Source organism: Acomys russatus, chromosome 23, assembly GCF_903995435.1.
Source record: "Acomys russatus chromosome 23, mAcoRus1.1, whole genome shotgun sequence".
In the NCBI taxonomy this organism is placed as follows: domain Eukaryota; kingdom Metazoa; phylum Chordata; class Mammalia; order Rodentia; family Muridae; genus Acomys; species Acomys russatus.
This window is the reverse complement of record NC_067159.1, coordinates 10,922,050-10,941,191: the sequence shown is the minus strand read 5'-3', so window position 1 is coordinate 10,941,191 and position 19,142 is coordinate 10,922,050. Positions and strand designations below refer to the sequence as shown.

Here is a 19,142-nt window from a genome sequence, read left to right as displayed (position 1 = left end):
AGGCCCCTATGCCTCTGCTCCCCCGGCACTGATGTTACCGGCTTGTGCCATCGCATCTTTCAGATGGATCTGAACTCAGGTCCTCATGCTTGCACAGCGTGCTCTCTATCCACTGACCCATCCTCCCCGTCTTCATCCAGGGCTTACTTTAACAGAATGGAAATTTTACTGCACATACTTGTCTCACAGACCAGAATCCCCCACTCCCACCCGTCATTAATCATAAGTCATCAAGATAGAGGTTTGTGAGTTCATCAGAAGACATCTTTTCTGAGGATGGTGGTGTGACATGAGAAATAGGAGGAAAGGAAATCATTTCCCAGTGGAAGGGTGACATGGAGGCTTAGTTGCAAGTTTCCTCATGCCAGAAAAGGTCTCCGTAACATCTACAGTATGATTCTGTCCCTGGTGAGTGCATGAGTGTGTGTAAAAGGAGATTTACCTTGTCTCAAAAAAGTAGAAACTCACCTGTTTCGCTTAACTGTTTCCCTCAGGATGATGCCCGGCAGCTATTTGTTTTAGCTGGCAGTGCCGAAGAAGGAGTCATGACCTCAGAACTAGCAGGCGTGATTAAACGGTTATGGCGAGATGGTGGGGTGCAAGCATGCTTCAGCAGGTCCAGGGAGTATCAGCTCAATGATTCTGCTTCATAGTAAGTGACTTCTTTTCCTTTGAAAGTATAATAGAAAATAAATTGGTGACTGTAGAAACAGTTCAGTGCCTATCCTTAAGGAAATGTGTAAGGACTAGAAATGTCCAGAAGGCTATAGGATCCTTTATTACAGTTGTCTCACTTTAAAGCTATCTTCGTGCTATGTTTTATAGTAACAGGTGACAGTGGGACATCTAGTAGAGGAAGGTAAGCAAGTGATGATGGGACATCTAGTAGAGGAAGGTGTCCCCTGTATAGGACGAGGCACTGATAGCCAGCTAGAGGAGGAAGGTAAGTTTGTCTGTCTCCAGAGGGAGAGAGAGAGAGAGAGAGAGAGAGAGAGAGAGAGAGATGCACACACATACACACACCCTAACGCATGCACCACCCCTGGTTTGTTATTGCTGTATTTGAGACAGAATCTCACTATGCAGTACTGACTGGCTTTGAACACAGATATTCACCTGCCTGTGCCCACCGTGTTAGGGTAAAAGATGCGGAGCAGCACATCTGGCGTGACAGTCCTTTTTATCCTCTCTGTATTGGCTGTGCAATGAATTTTGTGGTAGTAATAATTACCACTTAATCTTGTGAATGTGTGTGTTGTACTAGGGATTGAACCAGTCTCGTGCATGTTGGGCAAATGCTTTACCACTGAGTTACATCCTCAGCCTTCTTCCTAGTTTTTATGTTGAGACACAGTCTCTCACTCATGTTGGCATTGAACTCATAATAAAGCTTTGGCAGGCCTGAGCTTGTGATCCCTCTGCTTCAGACTTCTGAATGCTGGAGTCACAAGCCTGTACCACAGAAGCCAGCACCACATGCATCTCATGGCAGACCACAGTGGGGTGGGCTTCTGTGGGATGAGAATGTTGTCATAGCGTGGAGCAGATTCTTTCCTTGTCAAGAAGTTCTCGTGAGTGTTAAGTTTTAGGGAATTGGTAATTCATACTTTTATTTACTTTTGCACGTGATCATGATTTGATTCCCTAACACTTAATTTTTAGGGCCTACATTCATGGTGTATCTTTAAGTGTATTTTTTGGGGGACCTGGTGAGTACTTGTCATCTGTATCCCTCTCTGAACTAGATAAAGGACTTTTGATCGCTACAAGAAATTAAATGGTATTTATAAAGCTTATTTCCTCTTTTAGAGGAAATGATTTGGCAAACAGTAAAAAGATTTTTGCCTTTTTAAAAAGATTGTCTTTATGTGCACATACTGAGTTTAGGCAGTTCAGTGGTCATCTAAGGTAGATTTTTAATTGTTTCTCTGTCCTGTATTGAGTAAACTCTGGCCCCCAAACTACATGTTGTTTCTAGAACTGTCTCCCTCTGTGATTGTTCATCCCAGTTCAACTATGTTGTTAACAGAGTTGTCTGGTTTGTAGAAGATATGACTGGCATCCTCAGAGCACTACCACCTGCTCTCCAGGGTTTGTCAGTGAAGATGTAGCTTTTTGTCTCTATCCCCCCACCCCCATCCTCCCTCCCCTTTTGAGACAGGGTCTTGTTACATAGCCCAGGCTGGCCTAGAACTTCAGCTGTATCTTCCTTATTGGTCTCAGATTTGTGGCCTCTGTACATCCTCAAGTGCCGGGCTTATAGGCGTGTGCTAGCATGTCCACCAATGTAGTTCTTCTAATTTTCATAATTCAAATATCATTCTGTAAGGATTTGTCAAATAGTTAAGTTACGAATGCAGCTGATATACATTTAAATATCTAAGAATTCTTGTTTTAGCTTTTTCTTGTTTTATTTTCATAGGGTCTTGCTATGTAGCCCAGGTTTTCCTGGAACTCTTGAGTCCAGGGTTATAGGTCTGTGCCACAGTCCCAATTTGGTTTGTTTTTTCTACTGTATAGTATATAGTTCATTTCATATTAGATTTCAGGGATTGTTCTTAAGCAAGAATAAAATTGCTGTGTTTTATAATTTTGTCTTTATAGTGTATTTAAGACCATTCTTGTTACTATGAATAGAACCTATTAATTTCCCTATTTTTTCTCATTCTGTGATACTGAAGATTTACTGTTTTTCTTCCTCTTCAGTGAGTTTCAGGGTCTCCTCTTCTGTTGTTTGTTAACACTTAGGAATGAGCCTCGGGCCTTACACAAGCCAGTATTCAGCTAGTCCCAGAATCTACTTTTGCCAAGTGCCTAGTTTAGTCTGTTGGCCTGTGGTGTTGATGGTTGGCTTTACCAAGTAAAACCTATGTGTTTTGTTTAGTTATCTAAATGATTTGGATAGAATATCCCAGACCAACTACATTCCAACTCAACAAGACGTTCTTCGGACAAGAGTGAAGACTACAGGCATTGTGGAGACGCACTTCACCTTCAAGGAGCTATACTTCAAGTAAGTCACAGGCCCTCTCCTCCCTGTGCCTGGCACCAATAGCCAACATTTATTTGCTTTTGTGTGAGAGACAAGGTCTCACAATGTAGCCCTCGATGACTTCATTCTTGCTGTGTAGACCAGGTTGGCCTCAAGCTTGCACACTTCACCTCTGCCTGCTGAGTGCTGGGGTTGCAGTCAGACACCACACACCTGGCTTACTCGCTCCCCTGGTCTGTCTGCCTAGGGTAAGGTTTTTGTAAGCAGTCAGTGTTCCTTGGTTTAGAAACTTAATACTTACTGGCCATTAGCTTAATGTTTCATCTGATTGCCGCCCACATATTTATTTTTTTCTCCAGATAGCATCAGTTTTTATATCCATTTAGAGAATGTTGAATGTAAAATTAAATAATTTACCTACCATTAGAATTAATCATAGAATTACCAGTTTGTGTTAGTTTACATTTATTTTCAGCACTTTTTTGTTAGCTGCCAAATATGTATAGACTATTATTAGAAGGATCATAACAAGCTGGCTACAGTGGTGCACACCTTTAACCCCAGTACTCGAGAGGCAGAGGTAGGCAGATCTTTGTGAGTCTGAGGACAGTCTAGTTAGTCTACAAAGTGAGTTCCAAGTGTCTCAAAAAAGAAGGATCACAACTATACTAAATCAGTAGAAAATGACTTATATTGATGGCTTTGTTCTGACATATGTGATACTAAAATAGGATGTTTTCTTTCTTTCTTTCTTTCTTTCTTTCTTTCTTTCTTTCTTTTTTTTTTTCCTTGTTGTTGAGGAATATTTTCTTAGCAGCAAAACTCTCTTACTGGTTCCCCTTTCCTGTTAAGTTTAATGGGGTGGAGCTAAACTTGCTTGGCTTTTGGATTGATACATGCATAATAGTGTCATGCTTAATTAAGCTTGTAGTGCATTGCAAAGCAGGCTTGGGGTAGAGGTGTTTTATGGTGTGATTATGTAGATAGTGACTTGTTTAGAGGACATTCTAGTGTTTTAAAAGGATTTTTTTATAGCACCAGTAATTCTGAGAAAAGCCTCTGCTTCTGCTTTTTTTTAATGGTCTTTAAAAAATACTAAAACTGTTTTGGTTTCTTTTTTCTGTGTTTGTGACAGAAACTTTTCTCCTTCAATGTATGATATGTTTTTAAGAAGTTACTTGGTTATGATTAGGTATGATTTGAGAAAGTCAGCATTATTGCATATGAAGGGAACTACCACCTCAGATCCTTGGTGAGGGTTGGGATTTGTGAGTTCACACAGGACTTAAATACTATTACCAGTTGAAGTATTGGAGTCTTAGCACACTAAGCTGGACTTGAAACCTGGTGGATGGTTTTTAGGGTAAACTGGCTGCTTACTTTAAGTACTGATGGACTTAACAAAATCAACAGAAACTGTGTGGATTACCCTGTGAAGCCACAGGAAAGAGATGTCTCTTTGTGTACTCTGAAATTAGTAATTCAGTTTTAATTAAATACCAAAACCAGGATTTAGTGTGGGAAACATTCTTGGTTGATGTCATAGGTTGATCTTTAGCTAGGTAACTCTGTCTTTCTATGCTCGGATCAGTAGCCAAGTCAGACTAAAGCGCCATGTGCACTTTATTATTGGCATGTAGATATCTTGTTATGAAGTACTATCACTCTTCCTTTTCCTCTTCTCTCTAGGCAAAGCCACTATCCATTTATTCAAACATTTATTGAGCATCTACCATATGCAAGGCATTGTGTAATTGCTAACTTGCCTCTCAGTTATGAGGTAATGTCTATAAAATTTGATCTGTCAGTGAATAATACTGTGTTGTTATGTACTAAAAGTCAGCCTTGGGACTTTAGCATTCTGTTAGCTTTATGGACTTTATAGAAAATGGGTGTAAAGCCGGGCGTGGTGGCTCACGCCTTTAATCCCAGTACTTGGGAGGCAGAGGCAGGTGGATCTTTGTGAGTTCAAGGCCAGCCTAGTCTACAAAGCAAGTCTAGGACAGCCAAGGCTACACAGAGAAACCCTGTCTCGGAAAAAAAAAAAAAAGAAGAAGAAGAAGAAAGAAACTGGGGTGTAAACTGGAACTATTGGTGTACTAATGTGCCTTTCTTTGAAAGATTTGTAAGGTTAAATGTTAGTCTTCCTAAAACCTACAGGCTGACCCTGTATTAAGGCCAGTTTGTGATTACATTATTTAGCTGTCATGCAAAACCAAAGGTTGCGAAGAACGGCAAGGAAGGAAGAGTTGGGTCAGGGAGAGATAAGATGAATGTTTATGTCAAACGTACTTAGGGTACTCACGGATACTTTACTTCTCTTACTCTGTACAGACAAAAACAAAATTTCTGGAAGTTTAGGTTAAAGTTACTGGAGATTTTAACCACTAAACCAGTGTAGCAGACGTCAGCCTTTTAAAACGTTAGCATTGCTATCAGACACAGATCTTGAGTGTGTGAGCGTTTGAGCTCTGACTCCATCAGACTCAGGTACTGACTAAGACAGTAGGACAGCTGTTGCTGTCACTGTAGGAAGTGTGGACACTGTGGCTATAAACTCAGCACTTACAGGACTAAACAGACTAGACCAGAGCACAGTGTGTGAGCACTTAAGGCTCAAGCAAACTTTGGTGTTGGGGAATACTGGTTCTTACTGACTTCAGAGGCAATCTTGCTGTGTAGTGCAGGCTGGCCTTGAGCTTGCTATTCTTCTGTCTCAGCCACCTAAATAAATACCAAAATTATAGTCATTGAACAAGAGTTTAAAAAATTATTAATCAAATTCTTAGAATCCTATACAAAATTTAATTTTTTTCATAATTTTCCTCATACTTTTTATTAACATAAGGCAGATAAACTTGGAATTCAGAATACAGTTTGGTTATTCAGAGTCAAGCCAGTTTGAGAGTTAGAGTGAGGCTATGGAAAGTATCTAGAGACTGGGCTTAGAGAGCCAGATGGTCTAGGGTAGCGCCTGGCACCATGGTAAACACCAAACACACACCAGCTGCTATGGCTGCAGTTATCTTAAGCTGCACTGTTCGGCTCTTCACTTATCCTTCCTTCCTTTAATCCATTTTTAGTTCTTAACTCTGCTTACTTTTGGCACGGCCAGTATTTGTTCTGAAAGGGAGGAGGCTCAGCGGCGGGCTCTACTTTTAGCTACTGACAATTACTTAGACACATTTGATTTGCTCCTTGTCTTTTCTGTCACAGATAGGGTTTGAATGTGTGATAATGGGGTGCTTCTTACCCGTGACAGTCTAGAGAGAAACAGAAATGTGACATTGCTGAATCTGTGCTTTTCTTTCTTTACTCAGAATGTTTGATGTAGGTGGCCAAAGATCAGAGCGAAAAAAATGGATTCACTGTTTTGAGGGAGTGACAGCAATTATCTTTTGTGTGGCCCTCAGTGATTACGACCTTGTTCTGGCCGAGGATGAAGAAATGGTATGTTGAAGCTTGGGGTAAAAAGTTCATTTGACACAGCTCGGAAATGAACATAACTTCTAGGAAGATGGGTTGCCATCATGGAACCAAAACGTAATGTCCTTTACTTTCTTGTCAGTGAGGTTACATTCCCCACATTAATTGCTCCATTCCCCGTTTTCCATGTCAGCCACTCCTCCTCATCCCCTAGCCCCAAGAATTACACAAGCAGGATTGGCTCAGCTTCAAGCTACAGTAATGCCTGACTTAGTTCCATGAGTTCACTTTGCTGTTTGAAAACCTCATGGTGTATAAATTAATCTGCTTTTCACTTTTGCTGCTAACCTGTCATAACCCTGTTTGTTTTTCAGAACCGAATGCATGAAAGCATGAAGCTGTTTGACAGCATTTGTAACAACAAATGGTTTACAGACACTTCAATCATTCTCTTCCTTAATAAGAAAGACCTTTTTGAGGAAAAAATAAAGAGGAGTCCATTAACAATCTGTTATCCAGAGTACACAGGTAAAGGGCAGGGTTCTGTTGGAGGTGTGTGTCCTAGGCCAGCGCTGCAGAGCTAGCCATCAACTAACTGCCTGACGACGCATGCATTCGCTAGCAGTGCTCCCAGAATTAAGCATCTGAATAAGATCCCTTAAATTTGGGGTGTAATGTTAGAGATCAATGGCCTAATTTTTTTGTTGTTGTTTGTTTGTTTTTTGACACAGGGTTTCTCTGTGTAGTTTTGGCTGTCCTGGACTCACATTGTAGACCAAGTTAGCCTCAAACTCACAGAGATCTGCCTACCTCCCTGAGTGCTAGGATTACAGGCGTGTGCCACCATGCCCAGCTAATATCCTAATTTTTTGAGGCAAATGAAATATAAAAATTAAAGTTAGATCCCAGCACTCGGGAGGCAGAGGCAGACGGATCGCTGTGAGTTCGAGGCCAGCCTGGTCTACAAAGCGAGTCCAGGACAGCCAAGGCTACACAGAGAAACCCTGTCTCGAAAAAACAAAAAACAAAACAAAACAAAACAAAACAAAAAAAATTAAAGTTAGGCATGTGTCCAAAGAGATGATAAAACAAAATTCCTTAAGAAACTAACATTTCCAGAAAGAAACTCACATATGTCATACTATGTAAAAATAGTCTTACCAGAAGTAGAGATAATAATAGTTCAGCCCTGGTATGGCCAGTGCACTCGTTCTCCAGGGACAGTGGCATTGTGTGAGTTATGAAGGATGACATGGAAGTCATTAGGCAGAACAAAAGAAAAATGGAGGCTAAAAAATGGCCTGACTTACTCTGAACTGTGGAAATGGCATATGTTGGAGTGGAGTTTAGAGCGGTAGCAAGGAAGAGGCTGGCCCTGTGCCTCACGCTGTGGCAGGGAGGAGCTGCTGGAGAGTTTTGTGGGTACCTGCTGTAAGAACAGCACTTCAGCTGTGGTGTACTGAAGATAGTAAGGTGGTTTGTGAGAGCTGCTTAGGATGAGAGCTCAGAGGTGCATCCGAGAAGCCAAGGTCAAGGATACGGGTGGGTCTAAGGATGAAATTCAGACTATGAAATCAACGCTAGGCTCCTCTAAAGGAAGTCACTCACCTCATCTCTTTCCTCAGCTCCATGTTTATTCTCTCTTCTCTGTCCATTTACCAATTTCTTTGCTACTCAGTTTTAAGATGAAAGCTGGCATTGCCACCATTTCTGTGCCTCCTCCATGAAAACAATGAGGCTACACTGGGATTGCTTAGCTTCAGATTTAAGTTTCTAGGAAAAAGATTCTAGCTATGGCTAAAGCAGGTGAAAAGCTGTAGGCCAGATGGTTACTTGAAATCAGGGATCACATTGATGGCAGGCCTGACTACCATGGAAGCTGTGAAAGGTCAGGGTTAGCTTTATGTGAGACACTATGTTCTTTTTATAATAAAGTGAAAGGGAAGTCAAAAGTGTCTGCACTTCTCTCTCACTTGGATGCTTTTGCTATGATCTGATTACTACTTAGGAGTGCTGGTTCAGAACCATCTGTGGAATAACCGTATAGAGATGTCCATTAGGGGGTGATTTGTATGCTGGGAATGGAGGGAGAGGCTAGAGGCAGACATTTGAGAAAGTAGTAATTAACACTGGAGATAGATGAGGTGTCCAGAGAGATGACTAGAAGGTCAGGAGAGCAAAAGATAAAATGAGATAAATACTAGCTATCAACAGGAAAGAAATAAAGGTGTGTAAAGGATATAAAAGAAAATAATCAGTAATATTAAAAGTAAGGGGAGTGGGCCAGTGAGGTGACTCCACAGGTAAAGGTGCTTGCTGCCAAGCTTGATGACCTGAGTTTAATCCCTTGGACTTGCATTATAGAAGGAGAGGACCGATTCCTGAAAGATGCCCTCTGACTTCCACATGTACTCTGTGGCATACATGACCCATATACCTACACACCCATAACTGCTTGTATAAAAAGAACTATAATATTTTTTTTTTAAGAATGCAAGGAACACATTTACTAAGTGCAGAGTAGGGAGTAGTCAGCAGAGTCATGTGCAGATGAAAACGACTTGTTGAGTTTACTGTTCTTTTTGGTTTTTGAGACAGGGCTTTCTCTCTGTAACAGAGCCCTGGCTGTCCTGGACCCAGTTTGTAGACCAGACTGGCCTCAAACTCAGAGAGATGCCTGCCTCCGCCTCCGCCTCCGCCTCCGGAGTGCTGTTCTTGTAGAGTGGTGAGAGTAGAGCTAGGAACAGAGGTGACAAAGTGAAGAACCAGGCAAGCCTAGGTTACCTGTGAGCAGTGTGGGTTAAAGGGGAAGGAGAGATAGAAAATGTTCATAGGCCAAGTGGTAAAATCCTATAACAAAAGAGAAAAGCAGAGCCAATTGATGGAACAATATTTACAAGCAGGTGGGAAAAGAGAGGATTAAGATTCAAGTTAGGGCTGGGCGTGGTGGTGCACGCCTGTAATCTCAGCACAAGGGAGGGTAGAATTCGAGGCCAGCCTGGTCTACAAAGAAAGTCCAGGACAGCCAGGGCTAAACAGAGAAACCCTGTCTCAAAAACAAAACAACAACAACAACAAAGGTTCAAGTTAGCATAAAGGAAGAAGCCTATTGTGGCATATATGTAGAATATTAACTTAGTCATTAAGAAAACTAAATACTAGTAGGTGCTCCATCTTGGATAAACCTAAAACAAACAAAACAAACAAACAAACAAACAAAAACCACACTGTATTAAGTAAAGGAATGCAAACACAAAAGTCACTTATCATGTGAGTCTTTTTATGTAATGGGTCTAAATAGCCAAATTCTTAGAAAAAAGAATAGTTTGGGAGTATAGGATGTGTTACTTAATGGTAACAATATTTTTCTTGAATGATAATGATAATTTGAAACTAGGGTGGTAGTGGCTCTGTGTGTGTGTGTGTGTGTGCGCTAGAGTAACATACTGAAAATGGTTAGCTATACATTGGGTGACATGTCCTTATCACCAAGTGATGCTGGAAGTATTGCTCAGTGATAAAGAGCACAGGCAGCTTGCATAGAGGGCTCAGACTTGGTTCCTGCACCCAAGTGGTGGGTTGCAACCACCTGTAACCCCGGGTTCGGGAATCCAGTACCCTCCTCTGGCCTCCGTGGGCACCTACACATTCAGTGCATGTACCAACACTTCAAAATTTAAACCAAAAACTTTACAATTTTTAAAATGTTGAGATAGGGCTTTGATTTCCCCATCCTGCCACCCCAAGGCTGAGGGTGCCAGCCTTGGCCTCAGCACTAGAGCCCTTGCCCTTAGCCGTGTGGAAGATGCCATAGACCAAAGAAGAGATGCTGGAGTTCTGACCTGTGGAGGGGACTTGAAGGCCTTTAGCTGGAGGAATGTTAGAAATGTCTGTTCAGAGTAAGGAACAGGACATGAGAATTAGATGTGTTTAAAGAAAGTGAACTAGTTGAGGATGGGGGAAGAAATCTGGGCTAGAAAAGTTGATGTTGAATGGCTCCCTACACGAAAGGAAAGCCCCTTCAATGCCACGCCATTTTGTTGCGACTTCCAAGGCTGTTTCCCACTGACTTTGCTCTGACTTTAGGTGTCAGCCTGTGTTCTCACTGGATAAAATTTGCTTTCCCTTGTCTGCCCTTTGGAATTTAAAGGCTTTTCTTTAGATTTTAAGGGATGTGCTTACCTGGTCATTGCCCTTAATCCCAGCGTGAGTTCAGAGTTAGCCTGGTTTACAGAGTGAGTTCAGGACAGTGAAGACCACACAGAGAAGCCCTGTCTTGAAACATGCAAAGGAGGGAGGGGTGTGGGGGTGGGGCTTTAGGCATCTACAAAGTAGTCTTCCTTTATTTTGGAGTTTAGTTCTTTCTTTAACTAAAATCAAGCAGTTCTTTACTTTATGTGGTAGTCTTGCTTTCATGAGCTCCTTTCTCTTTCCCAGTCTTCTTTATGCACTTAGTTCATATTTCTTGTCATGTTTGGTCTCACTGAAAATAGCCTTTGGTTTATAGAAAGAGCTGTATGTTGTCTTTATAGTTTCCCTGACGTAGCAGGCAGTTTCCACGGCTTCCCCAGGCCAAAAGATGGCGTAGAAGGTGGATGGCTATTGCTTGTATATATTAGAAAGAAGGCTTACTGTTGCTCTCCATTGCCCGAACTCTAAAAAAAAGCAACATCTCTATTGAGACAAGAGCTCACCCTCTAAAGTGTGGTACTAGCTGTGCCTGCTGATCATGCCTACATCCCTGCACTTGGGAAGATGAGGTAGGAAGTCATGAGTTTGAAGCCAGCCAGGGTAGAGGGGAGCGCGTGTCTGTAGCTAGAGCACCCTTTGTTTCCCATCTGGTACCCTGTGCCACTGCCGCTTGAGGATTGGAATGATTTTGATATAAACGCTCTACCTTTTTGGAAGCTTGTTTCAGGATCACTCCAGGGGGCAGGCTGTGACATTTTAAACAGTTGCGTTCTCTAGAAACGCACCCAACCTACTTTTCTAGTTCTTTTCTGTACATTCTAGATTTCTTTTCCAGCTGAAAAACTAAATGATAAGGAAGTGAAACTTGTTATTTTCCTCATTCCTTGTGTGTGATGATTTTATTTTAGTTTCTTTGTGAGTCTGTCTCATGAAGAATCTCATGACTATAGAGAATCCTACTGCTAATAGAAATCGAGGAAGGGTTCTGTTTGTGTTCAGTTGGGCTGTGTTGCTTTTCTTAAGTAACTGCTGAGTGCAGACAGCTGTTAGGACTCGAGCTGACAGTGCTGGTTATCTTTCCCAGGTTCCAATACATACGAAGAGGCAGCTGCTTACATTCAGTGCCAGTTTGAAGATCTGAACCGAAGAAAAGATACCAAGGAGATCTACACTCACTTCACCTGTGCCACAGACACTAAAAATGTGCAGTTTGTTTTTGATGCTGTCACAGATGTCATCATTAAAAACAACTTAAAGGAATGTGGACTTTATTGAGAGGACGGCATCACTAAAAGGTAAACCTCTGCACAGTTTAGTTACGGTTGCTGTGACGGGCTGATAGGTTTGAAAATGTTTTCTAATTAGCAGTGTCCTTCTTTTTTAGCTACTACAATGAGGCGTGCTGAGAGCAGACATCACCTGCTGTCTCTTGGGTCAGCCACCAGCATGACGGAGCCGGGGAACGGCAGCAGCATGCAGAATCTTAGCACTCTTTAGCACAATCTTCTGTATTAGGGAATGTTGTTCAAGTCAGACATTGGAATTGGAGCACCTGCAAAGTATGACTGGATCATCAGGGCATCACTTGATTTTATAATCTCACATGTTTAGAGCATATTGAAGTTGAGGTGCTGCATTCCAGAACTTAAATATGTAGCTGACTTTTCCCCCTTCCTTCATAATAAATCACCAGTAGTTAATTTCTAAGGTTTTTCTCATCGAGAAGACTAACTAAAAAGTCTTACTTGTTTGCAAAAGAATCTTCTGAGAACTCAGTCTTACCTATGCACACGATGCGACCAGATGTCTTGAAAACATTCCTCTTAGTAGGAACTGTTCATTTTTAACTCTTGGAATGGTCAGGAGTAATATTTCCATAATGAAAATTCTTCCTGGTTATTGGGACTACATTAATACAGCTTTTTTGAATGAACTTTACGTTACTGTCACGTTTAAAGTACCATGATGGTTTCTAAAACAGCAGCCGCTTTGGAGAGTTCTGCAGTAAGACTCTCTCTCGCTCTTGTTTCTTTAAGCTTATGGTTGAAGGTTAACCTTGTTTATGCTGATTACCAAATTACTGGCTGATACTGATGGAACATGATAAGCTCTGCTTCTTGGATACAGACACACCCAGGATAGCTGTCAATTAGAGATGCAAACTGCTAAGTTGAGAACTACTGGCTTGCTGCTACAGATCTACTAAATTGACCACTTTGATTCTTGCCTGTTTGTCTCAGTCATGGGGAGTTCTGTATAAGGTGCCCTTGTTTTCTATCCCCATGGCCTTTTTTGTTGGGAGACATCTAAAAGTGTATTAACAGTGCATGCTTTTCCTTCGTACATGTGGTGCCAAATCCCTGTCGCCATCGTCTTTACTGTAGCAGTGTTAACTGGAGTAGTCATCCTTAGGCAGGATGTTCTTTTTCTAAAACTTGGATTTTGGGACTTTTTTCCACTTTGCCATGTGTACAGATTTTAATCTGTTACAGTTGGCAGCAGTATTAAAATGGTGAGTAAAGAGTCCAGGATTGCTCCTGTTTGTAACTAGTCCTCTCGGGAAACCCTGTCTTCTGTTCCTTTTTGCCCCTGCTGAGTGTTCTTTGGCCTTTGTCTGAGAGTGGGTTTAGGTAGAAGGGGTCTTTGAAAGTCTAGTTCCTTGATGTAATAGATGATCAGATATGGGCTGAGGGCTTTATGTCCAGTCTGTGTACAAATGATAAGAGTCGTAATCCAGCTTCCTGATTCACGTTTTGCTTGTGCTGAGAGCTATAGTCCTTTTGTACAATTTTTAACAAATGTCACTAAACACTGAGTGGACCACTGAGGGACGGCAGAGACTGCGTTTGAGCATTTCAGATCAGTAGTTTGAGCAGTGCCTTTGAGGTCCAGTCTTTGTGGATTGGATCTGTTTCATCTTTTGATGTTACCTCCTACTCACTTAAAGCTGGTGGTCAGAACTGCCTTGGGAAGCAAGCCACAGTGACTAGTGCCTTTGCTGGCAGCTTTTAACATTTTTAATCCTTATGTGTTTTGTAAAATCATTATTATGCAGACAACAAACATTTCTTTAGGGCTAGGAAAATGTCACCTGAGAAAAAGAAAAGTATTGACTTCAGCCAGCGATTGGCTGGCTCCCACAGGACAGGGCTGATAAATGTCACTCTGAGTTTATCTTTCCTTTGTTGTATTCTGTAATATAGCAGCATCTGGGAATGAGAAATAGTAGAGTGCTGTTTTCATAGTTTTTCTATACTTTGGGTTTAATGAAATGGTGTGGATAATCTAAAATAATAGATAACCCCAATTTAATTTTACTTCAGAATGCATTTTGTATTTTCTTTTGAATCTGTCTATTTTTTAAACCTTTCTGTTAATTAAAATAGAAGTTCTCCACTTCTTTGCCTCTACGCACCACTTTTATTTGCTTTCTGTGTATATGAAATTGTTCTTACCTTTCTATCCAGGTACCTTCCTTTAGAACAGAAGGGAGGCAGTTTGACTTTTCAGATGTAGCCTGGGGATAAAACCACCAAAGCTGCCTGAAGAGGTTTTTCACCTATACATTCTTAAGTGTTTCTGTTCAGTGAAGCTTTTAAATTGCTAATTTGTATTTTGAAGAGGATTTCTTAGGCAGAATCAGAATGTGGGAGTTAAACATCCTATTAGCCTGGAGGAAAAAAAGATTGATTCTTATAATTAAAGAGGCCAAAAGTTAGGTGTTATCTCTGGAAAATGCTGGTGTTTTGAGATGGGTCAGACCTTTGGACCATCTAAGAAGTCAACTAAGAAAATTAACCTTTAACTAATAAAAAGCAGTAGATGATTGAAGTTGGGAGGATGGCGGCAATACTCGTTGCTGTTGACAACTACATTTTCTCCTCAGTGAGAGCTTGGGCAGATAGGTGGTCCCCTATGGACTCCTCGCTTCCCTACCAGTTCAGGCTTGTAAGAGACTCTACCTTCGGTCGTGACATTCCAAAACCTACTGCAGTTGTTCATCAGTGGGTCCTGATGCGGTATTGTCATCTTGGCTAGTTTAAACTCTGAGCTGTACAGTGCAAGCTCACTGTATCATTTAATTGATGGACTACTATTTGCAAGAAAATGAAATCATACAATAAATGGACTTGTTTTTTTTAAAGGCTTTTTAAAAAAGAATTCTCACATGAATTATTAAACATGCATTTTAGATTTTTAGACCAAAATTAACTGCTGGCTTTTCTAATTCATTCACTCAGCATATGCCCCTTTCCCACCTCAGGTTTTGCTTTAACTGTGCCTTTAGACGGGGCTTCTTTGGCCTAACTTGTCAGTCATCTCTGTCCCTTCACTTAGCGCTTGTTGCAGGACTCCTCGGTGGATGGCAGCAACATAGAAAGTGAAGCCAGTCTCTCATTCAGTTAAACGCCTTCCCTTTGCCTTTCCCTCTTCAGATGGTAAGGGTCACAGTCCTGTAGTCAAAGCTAACCTAGCACTCAGGCTGCTGAGTCTTAGCGCTTGGGAATCTTACTTTTTAAAAAAATTATAAAAGTTTTTTTTCTGAAACAGGGTTTTTCTGTGTAGCCCTGGCTGTCCCAGAATTCACGCTGTAGACAAACTCAAGGACCCGCCTGTCTCTACCTCCCAAGTGCTGGGCTTAAAGGTGTGCGCCACAATGCCCCGCAGAGGCTTGCTTTGCCTCTGTTGTCAGGTAACTATGGTGTTCTTCCTCAGGCTCTGTGGCACAAACCAGAGACCTGACCAGGATCCGATGCAACTCTGCCTGTGGCTCTGTGACCACCAGCATGTTATTATATTGTTGCCAGTAAACACAAGGGAAAACATAGGACATCTGGAACCTTGCCACAGAAACTTGGTTTTTACATGAATTATTAGGAAATGAAAATAAAGGTTTTCCTACGTGCTAGGAAATGGATTTCCAGAACCATCAAGGTCTTTGTTCCTTCATCCCAGTGTTCACTCACTCACCCACTCACTCACTCACTTACCCACTCACTCACCCACTCACTCACTCGCCCGCTCGCTCGCTCACTCGCTCACTCACTCACTTACCCACTCACTCAACCACTCACTCACACATCCACTCACTCACTCACCCACTCACTCACTCACCCACTCACTCACCCGCTCGCTCGCTCACTCACCCACTCACTCCCCCACTCACTCACCCACTCACTCACTCACTCACCCACCCACTCACTCGCTCACTTGCTTTTTTATTGTTTTGAGTGACTTTTGTGGAGGATAACATACTTTGGAATGAGTCGGGATAGTACATTTCCCCCTCTGACACCATGTCTGGACCTGATGTTCATATCTTCCCTGGAATAAAAGGTGATTCCCGCCCCTCCCACCCCCCCCCCCAGGATACATGGTTAACTTATGCAGATGCCTTGGCTAAACTGAACTAAAACTCAAAAAGACATTCTGAGAAAACGTATTTTTTACTAAATTCCTTAAGCAACTTGTGCCAATAGTTGAGGGCAACAAAACAGACTAGTATGAAAGAGAACACAGGTGTCCCTTATAGAATATGCACAGCCTCAGAGTCACCAGTGAGTGACTGAGCTTTTATTTTTATCTGTAACTTAGAAGGACTTCTGAGTGCCGGGAGGAGGGGGCAGCTGAGCGGTCAAGAGTACTCTGCTCTTCCAGGGGACCTGGTTTCAGTTCCCAGCACCCACATGGCAACTCAACCATCTGAGACTCCAGTTCCTGGGACTCTGACGCCCTCTTTTGTGAATACCGGATACACGTGGTGCACATCCATGCCCGTGGGCAAAACACTCCTACACGGGAAATAAAAATGTCCTTTAATTATTTTTTTCACATGTCTGTAAAGTGCCTTTCATACAAACAATTTTCATGTGAGGACTGTTAGGTCAAAACATTTTCTGCATCTTAGGTGCTTAAAGAGACTTGGGGCACCCAAACCTTTATTTCTACTGTATTTGTTTATAGAATTTATATATAAAATGAAAGATTTAACAATCATGTGGCAGATGACCGTATGTAGTAACAGGTGAATATGCACGTACAGGATCACAGGGTGGCAGAAGTAATAAGTAAGCAGTGATGCTCTAGTGCAGGGCATTAGCATGGGCTAAATTGACTGTGTGGTCTAGACTATCAAGTTACCTTCTGCCTAGCTCCAGGCCCACATCTATTTGTTGGGCTACTCATGTATTTTAACTGACAAGTCAGTTCGTGAGATTTCCCAAAGATAGAACACAAAAAATACCTTCTCTCTCCCCCCCCCCCCCACCTTTATGGTTTTTCGAGACAGGGTTTCTCCGTGTAGCCTTGGCAGTCCTAGACTTGCTTTGTAGACCAGGCTGGCCTCGAACTCACAGTGATCTGCCTGCCTCTGCCTCCCAAGTGCTGGGATTAAAGGCGTGCACCACCACACCCAGCCAAAATCACCTTTTCTTACGTCTTATCTCTGCGCATGTAGAACAAAATCATGAGAAGACCTCTTGGAAATCTTAGGAGACTGGGAATTATTTGCAGGGCTGGGTTCTGCTCTTTTCCCAGCTTCTACTTAAACCGTAACCCTTTTTGGGGTGCGGATAGCGGGATGTTAAGACTGGGTTTCACTGTGTAGCCCTGGCTATCCTAGAACTCATTTTGTAGACCAGGCTGGCCTCCAAATTACAGAGATCTATCTGCCTCCCAGATGCTCGGATTAAAAGCATGCACTAGTACCACCTGGCTTAGCTGGGAACTTTGGTTTTTTTCTTTCCTTTTTTGGTGTTTTGAGACAGGGTTTCTCTGTTCAGCCTTGGCTTGCCTGGACTCACTTTGTAGACCAGTCTGGCCTTGAATTCACAGAGAGTCGCCTGCCTCTGCCTCTCTGAGTGCTGCAGCAGCGTGTCCGGAAGCAGTGAACTTTTGAACAGGTCATTTTCAGTCTTAAATTTTCTCTGTTATGATCCAAATATGGGCTGCACTAAACTGTTCTCTCTAGGTGTGATACTCTATAATTCAGCCAGATAGAACGAACATTTAGAGATGTAATGTGCTTTATAATCAGGATTACACTACACTACCAAAAACATGTCCTCCACACATGTACTTATAGTGGCTAGTGCACAGCATTGCTTCCCATATATTCCGTTCTGAGGACCTGAATTAGAGCCGATCCTGAATTTCTGGTTCTTAGTATTATATTTCAGCCATCTTCATTTTTCACTCACACTGCTAACATTCCCTTCCACTAGTTCGGTATTCCTATCTGACCTCACAGAAACTTCAGGTCACCAAGCCGCACCACAGGAGGCTGTGGTACTCCTGATCTCTGGCCAACTGGGAAGTCCTGCCGGAATCTGTGCTGAGGGCTGTGCCAGGTGCAGAGGGCAGTGGGAGGTGAGCACATTTCACCTTTGACCACCTTCTCCCAGCACTGCCAGCACACCCCGGTCTGTGCATGTCTAAGGACAGAGCGGGGCTGGAATGCTGTTGTGGCGCCTTGAGAGCATCTGGGAATACTGATGGGAATAATCTAAGTACTGTGGTCAGAGCAGGAACTGTTAAAGTATATGTGTCTTTTATATTGCTCTTAAGACCGAGTGACTGGAGCCCCTTTTATGCATCATCCCTTAACTACAGAAAGTGTGCCGGGCAGTGGTGGCGTGCACCTTTATTCCCAGCACTAGGGAGGCAGAGGCAGGGGGATCACTGAGTTTGAGGCCAGCCTGGTCTACAAAAGTGAGTTCAGGACAGTCATGACTACACAGAGAAACTGTCTCGAAACAAACAACAACAACAAAAAAAAAAAAAAAAAAAGAAAGAAAGAAAGAAAAGAAAAAAGAAAGTGTGCCAGCACACTTACAATTATTTTCCCATTATTTTTATTGCAGGAAAGGATATATAACACGAACTCTAGGTTTTATAATTAAGTATATAGTTAAGTAGTATTAAGTGCATCCCCACTATTGTACGTCTATCACCGCATCCATTATTTCTTCTCCCAATTGGAAGCTCTACCTACTAAACAGTAACTTGCACTTCCCACTTCCTTCTATGCCCAGGTAACCATCATTTGTTCTGTTTTTATGGTCTTAAATTTCTTGGATAAGTTGACCTATACAATATTTGTCCTATCACATCACCATAGTGTTAAAGAAAAACAACAACCCATCAGATTTGTGTGAAATTTCGTGGTCATTATGCAGGCTGCCAGCAGTACGCTTTAGTCATGCTGTGGTAGGGACGTGCCTAACACTCACTCACTGCCACCTAAGGCTACGAGCAGGAACTTGCACTGTCAACCAAACCAATTTATTCACACTTTTTGTGACTGCTAAATTCTGTTTGGGAACACACTTATCTTAGCTGAGTTCCTTTTGAATTCAGCATTCTAAGAACCAAGATCACAGTAGAAGAAAATAAGCTTGGCCATTTGTTCTTGTTAGTGAAAAGAATTTTGTGCTGCCTTATGAAGAATATGACGTTTAACAGTAATGACTAATGTACATTTTTTTAATAAGACAAAAGAAGAGAAAGGCAGCAGAATGTATGGTGTAGATTT

General features: G+C 42.0%; 1 protein-coding gene across 1 annotated transcript in view; it reads left to right on the top strand.

Annotated features, from left to right (window-relative positions):
• Gnai3 (G protein subunit alpha i3) overlaps nucleotides 1-13,662 on the top strand; it is a 39,459-nt gene extending 25,797 nt beyond the window's left edge. The window contains exons 4-9 of the mRNA XM_051166068.1: nucleotides 495-652; nucleotides 2,885-3,013; nucleotides 6,313-6,442; nucleotides 6,793-6,946; nucleotides 11,694-11,904; nucleotides 11,994-13,662. Of these exons, the coding sequence (XP_051022025.1) occupies nucleotides 495-652; nucleotides 2,885-3,013; nucleotides 6,313-6,442; nucleotides 6,793-6,946; nucleotides 11,694-11,884 (762 nt within the window). The 3' untranslated portion in view covers nucleotides 11,885-11,904; nucleotides 11,994-13,662. The remainder of the gene's footprint in view (nucleotides 1-494; nucleotides 653-2,884; nucleotides 3,014-6,312; nucleotides 6,443-6,792; nucleotides 6,947-11,693; nucleotides 11,905-11,993) is intronic.
• Nucleotides 13,663-19,142: the final 5,480 nt, after the last annotated feature.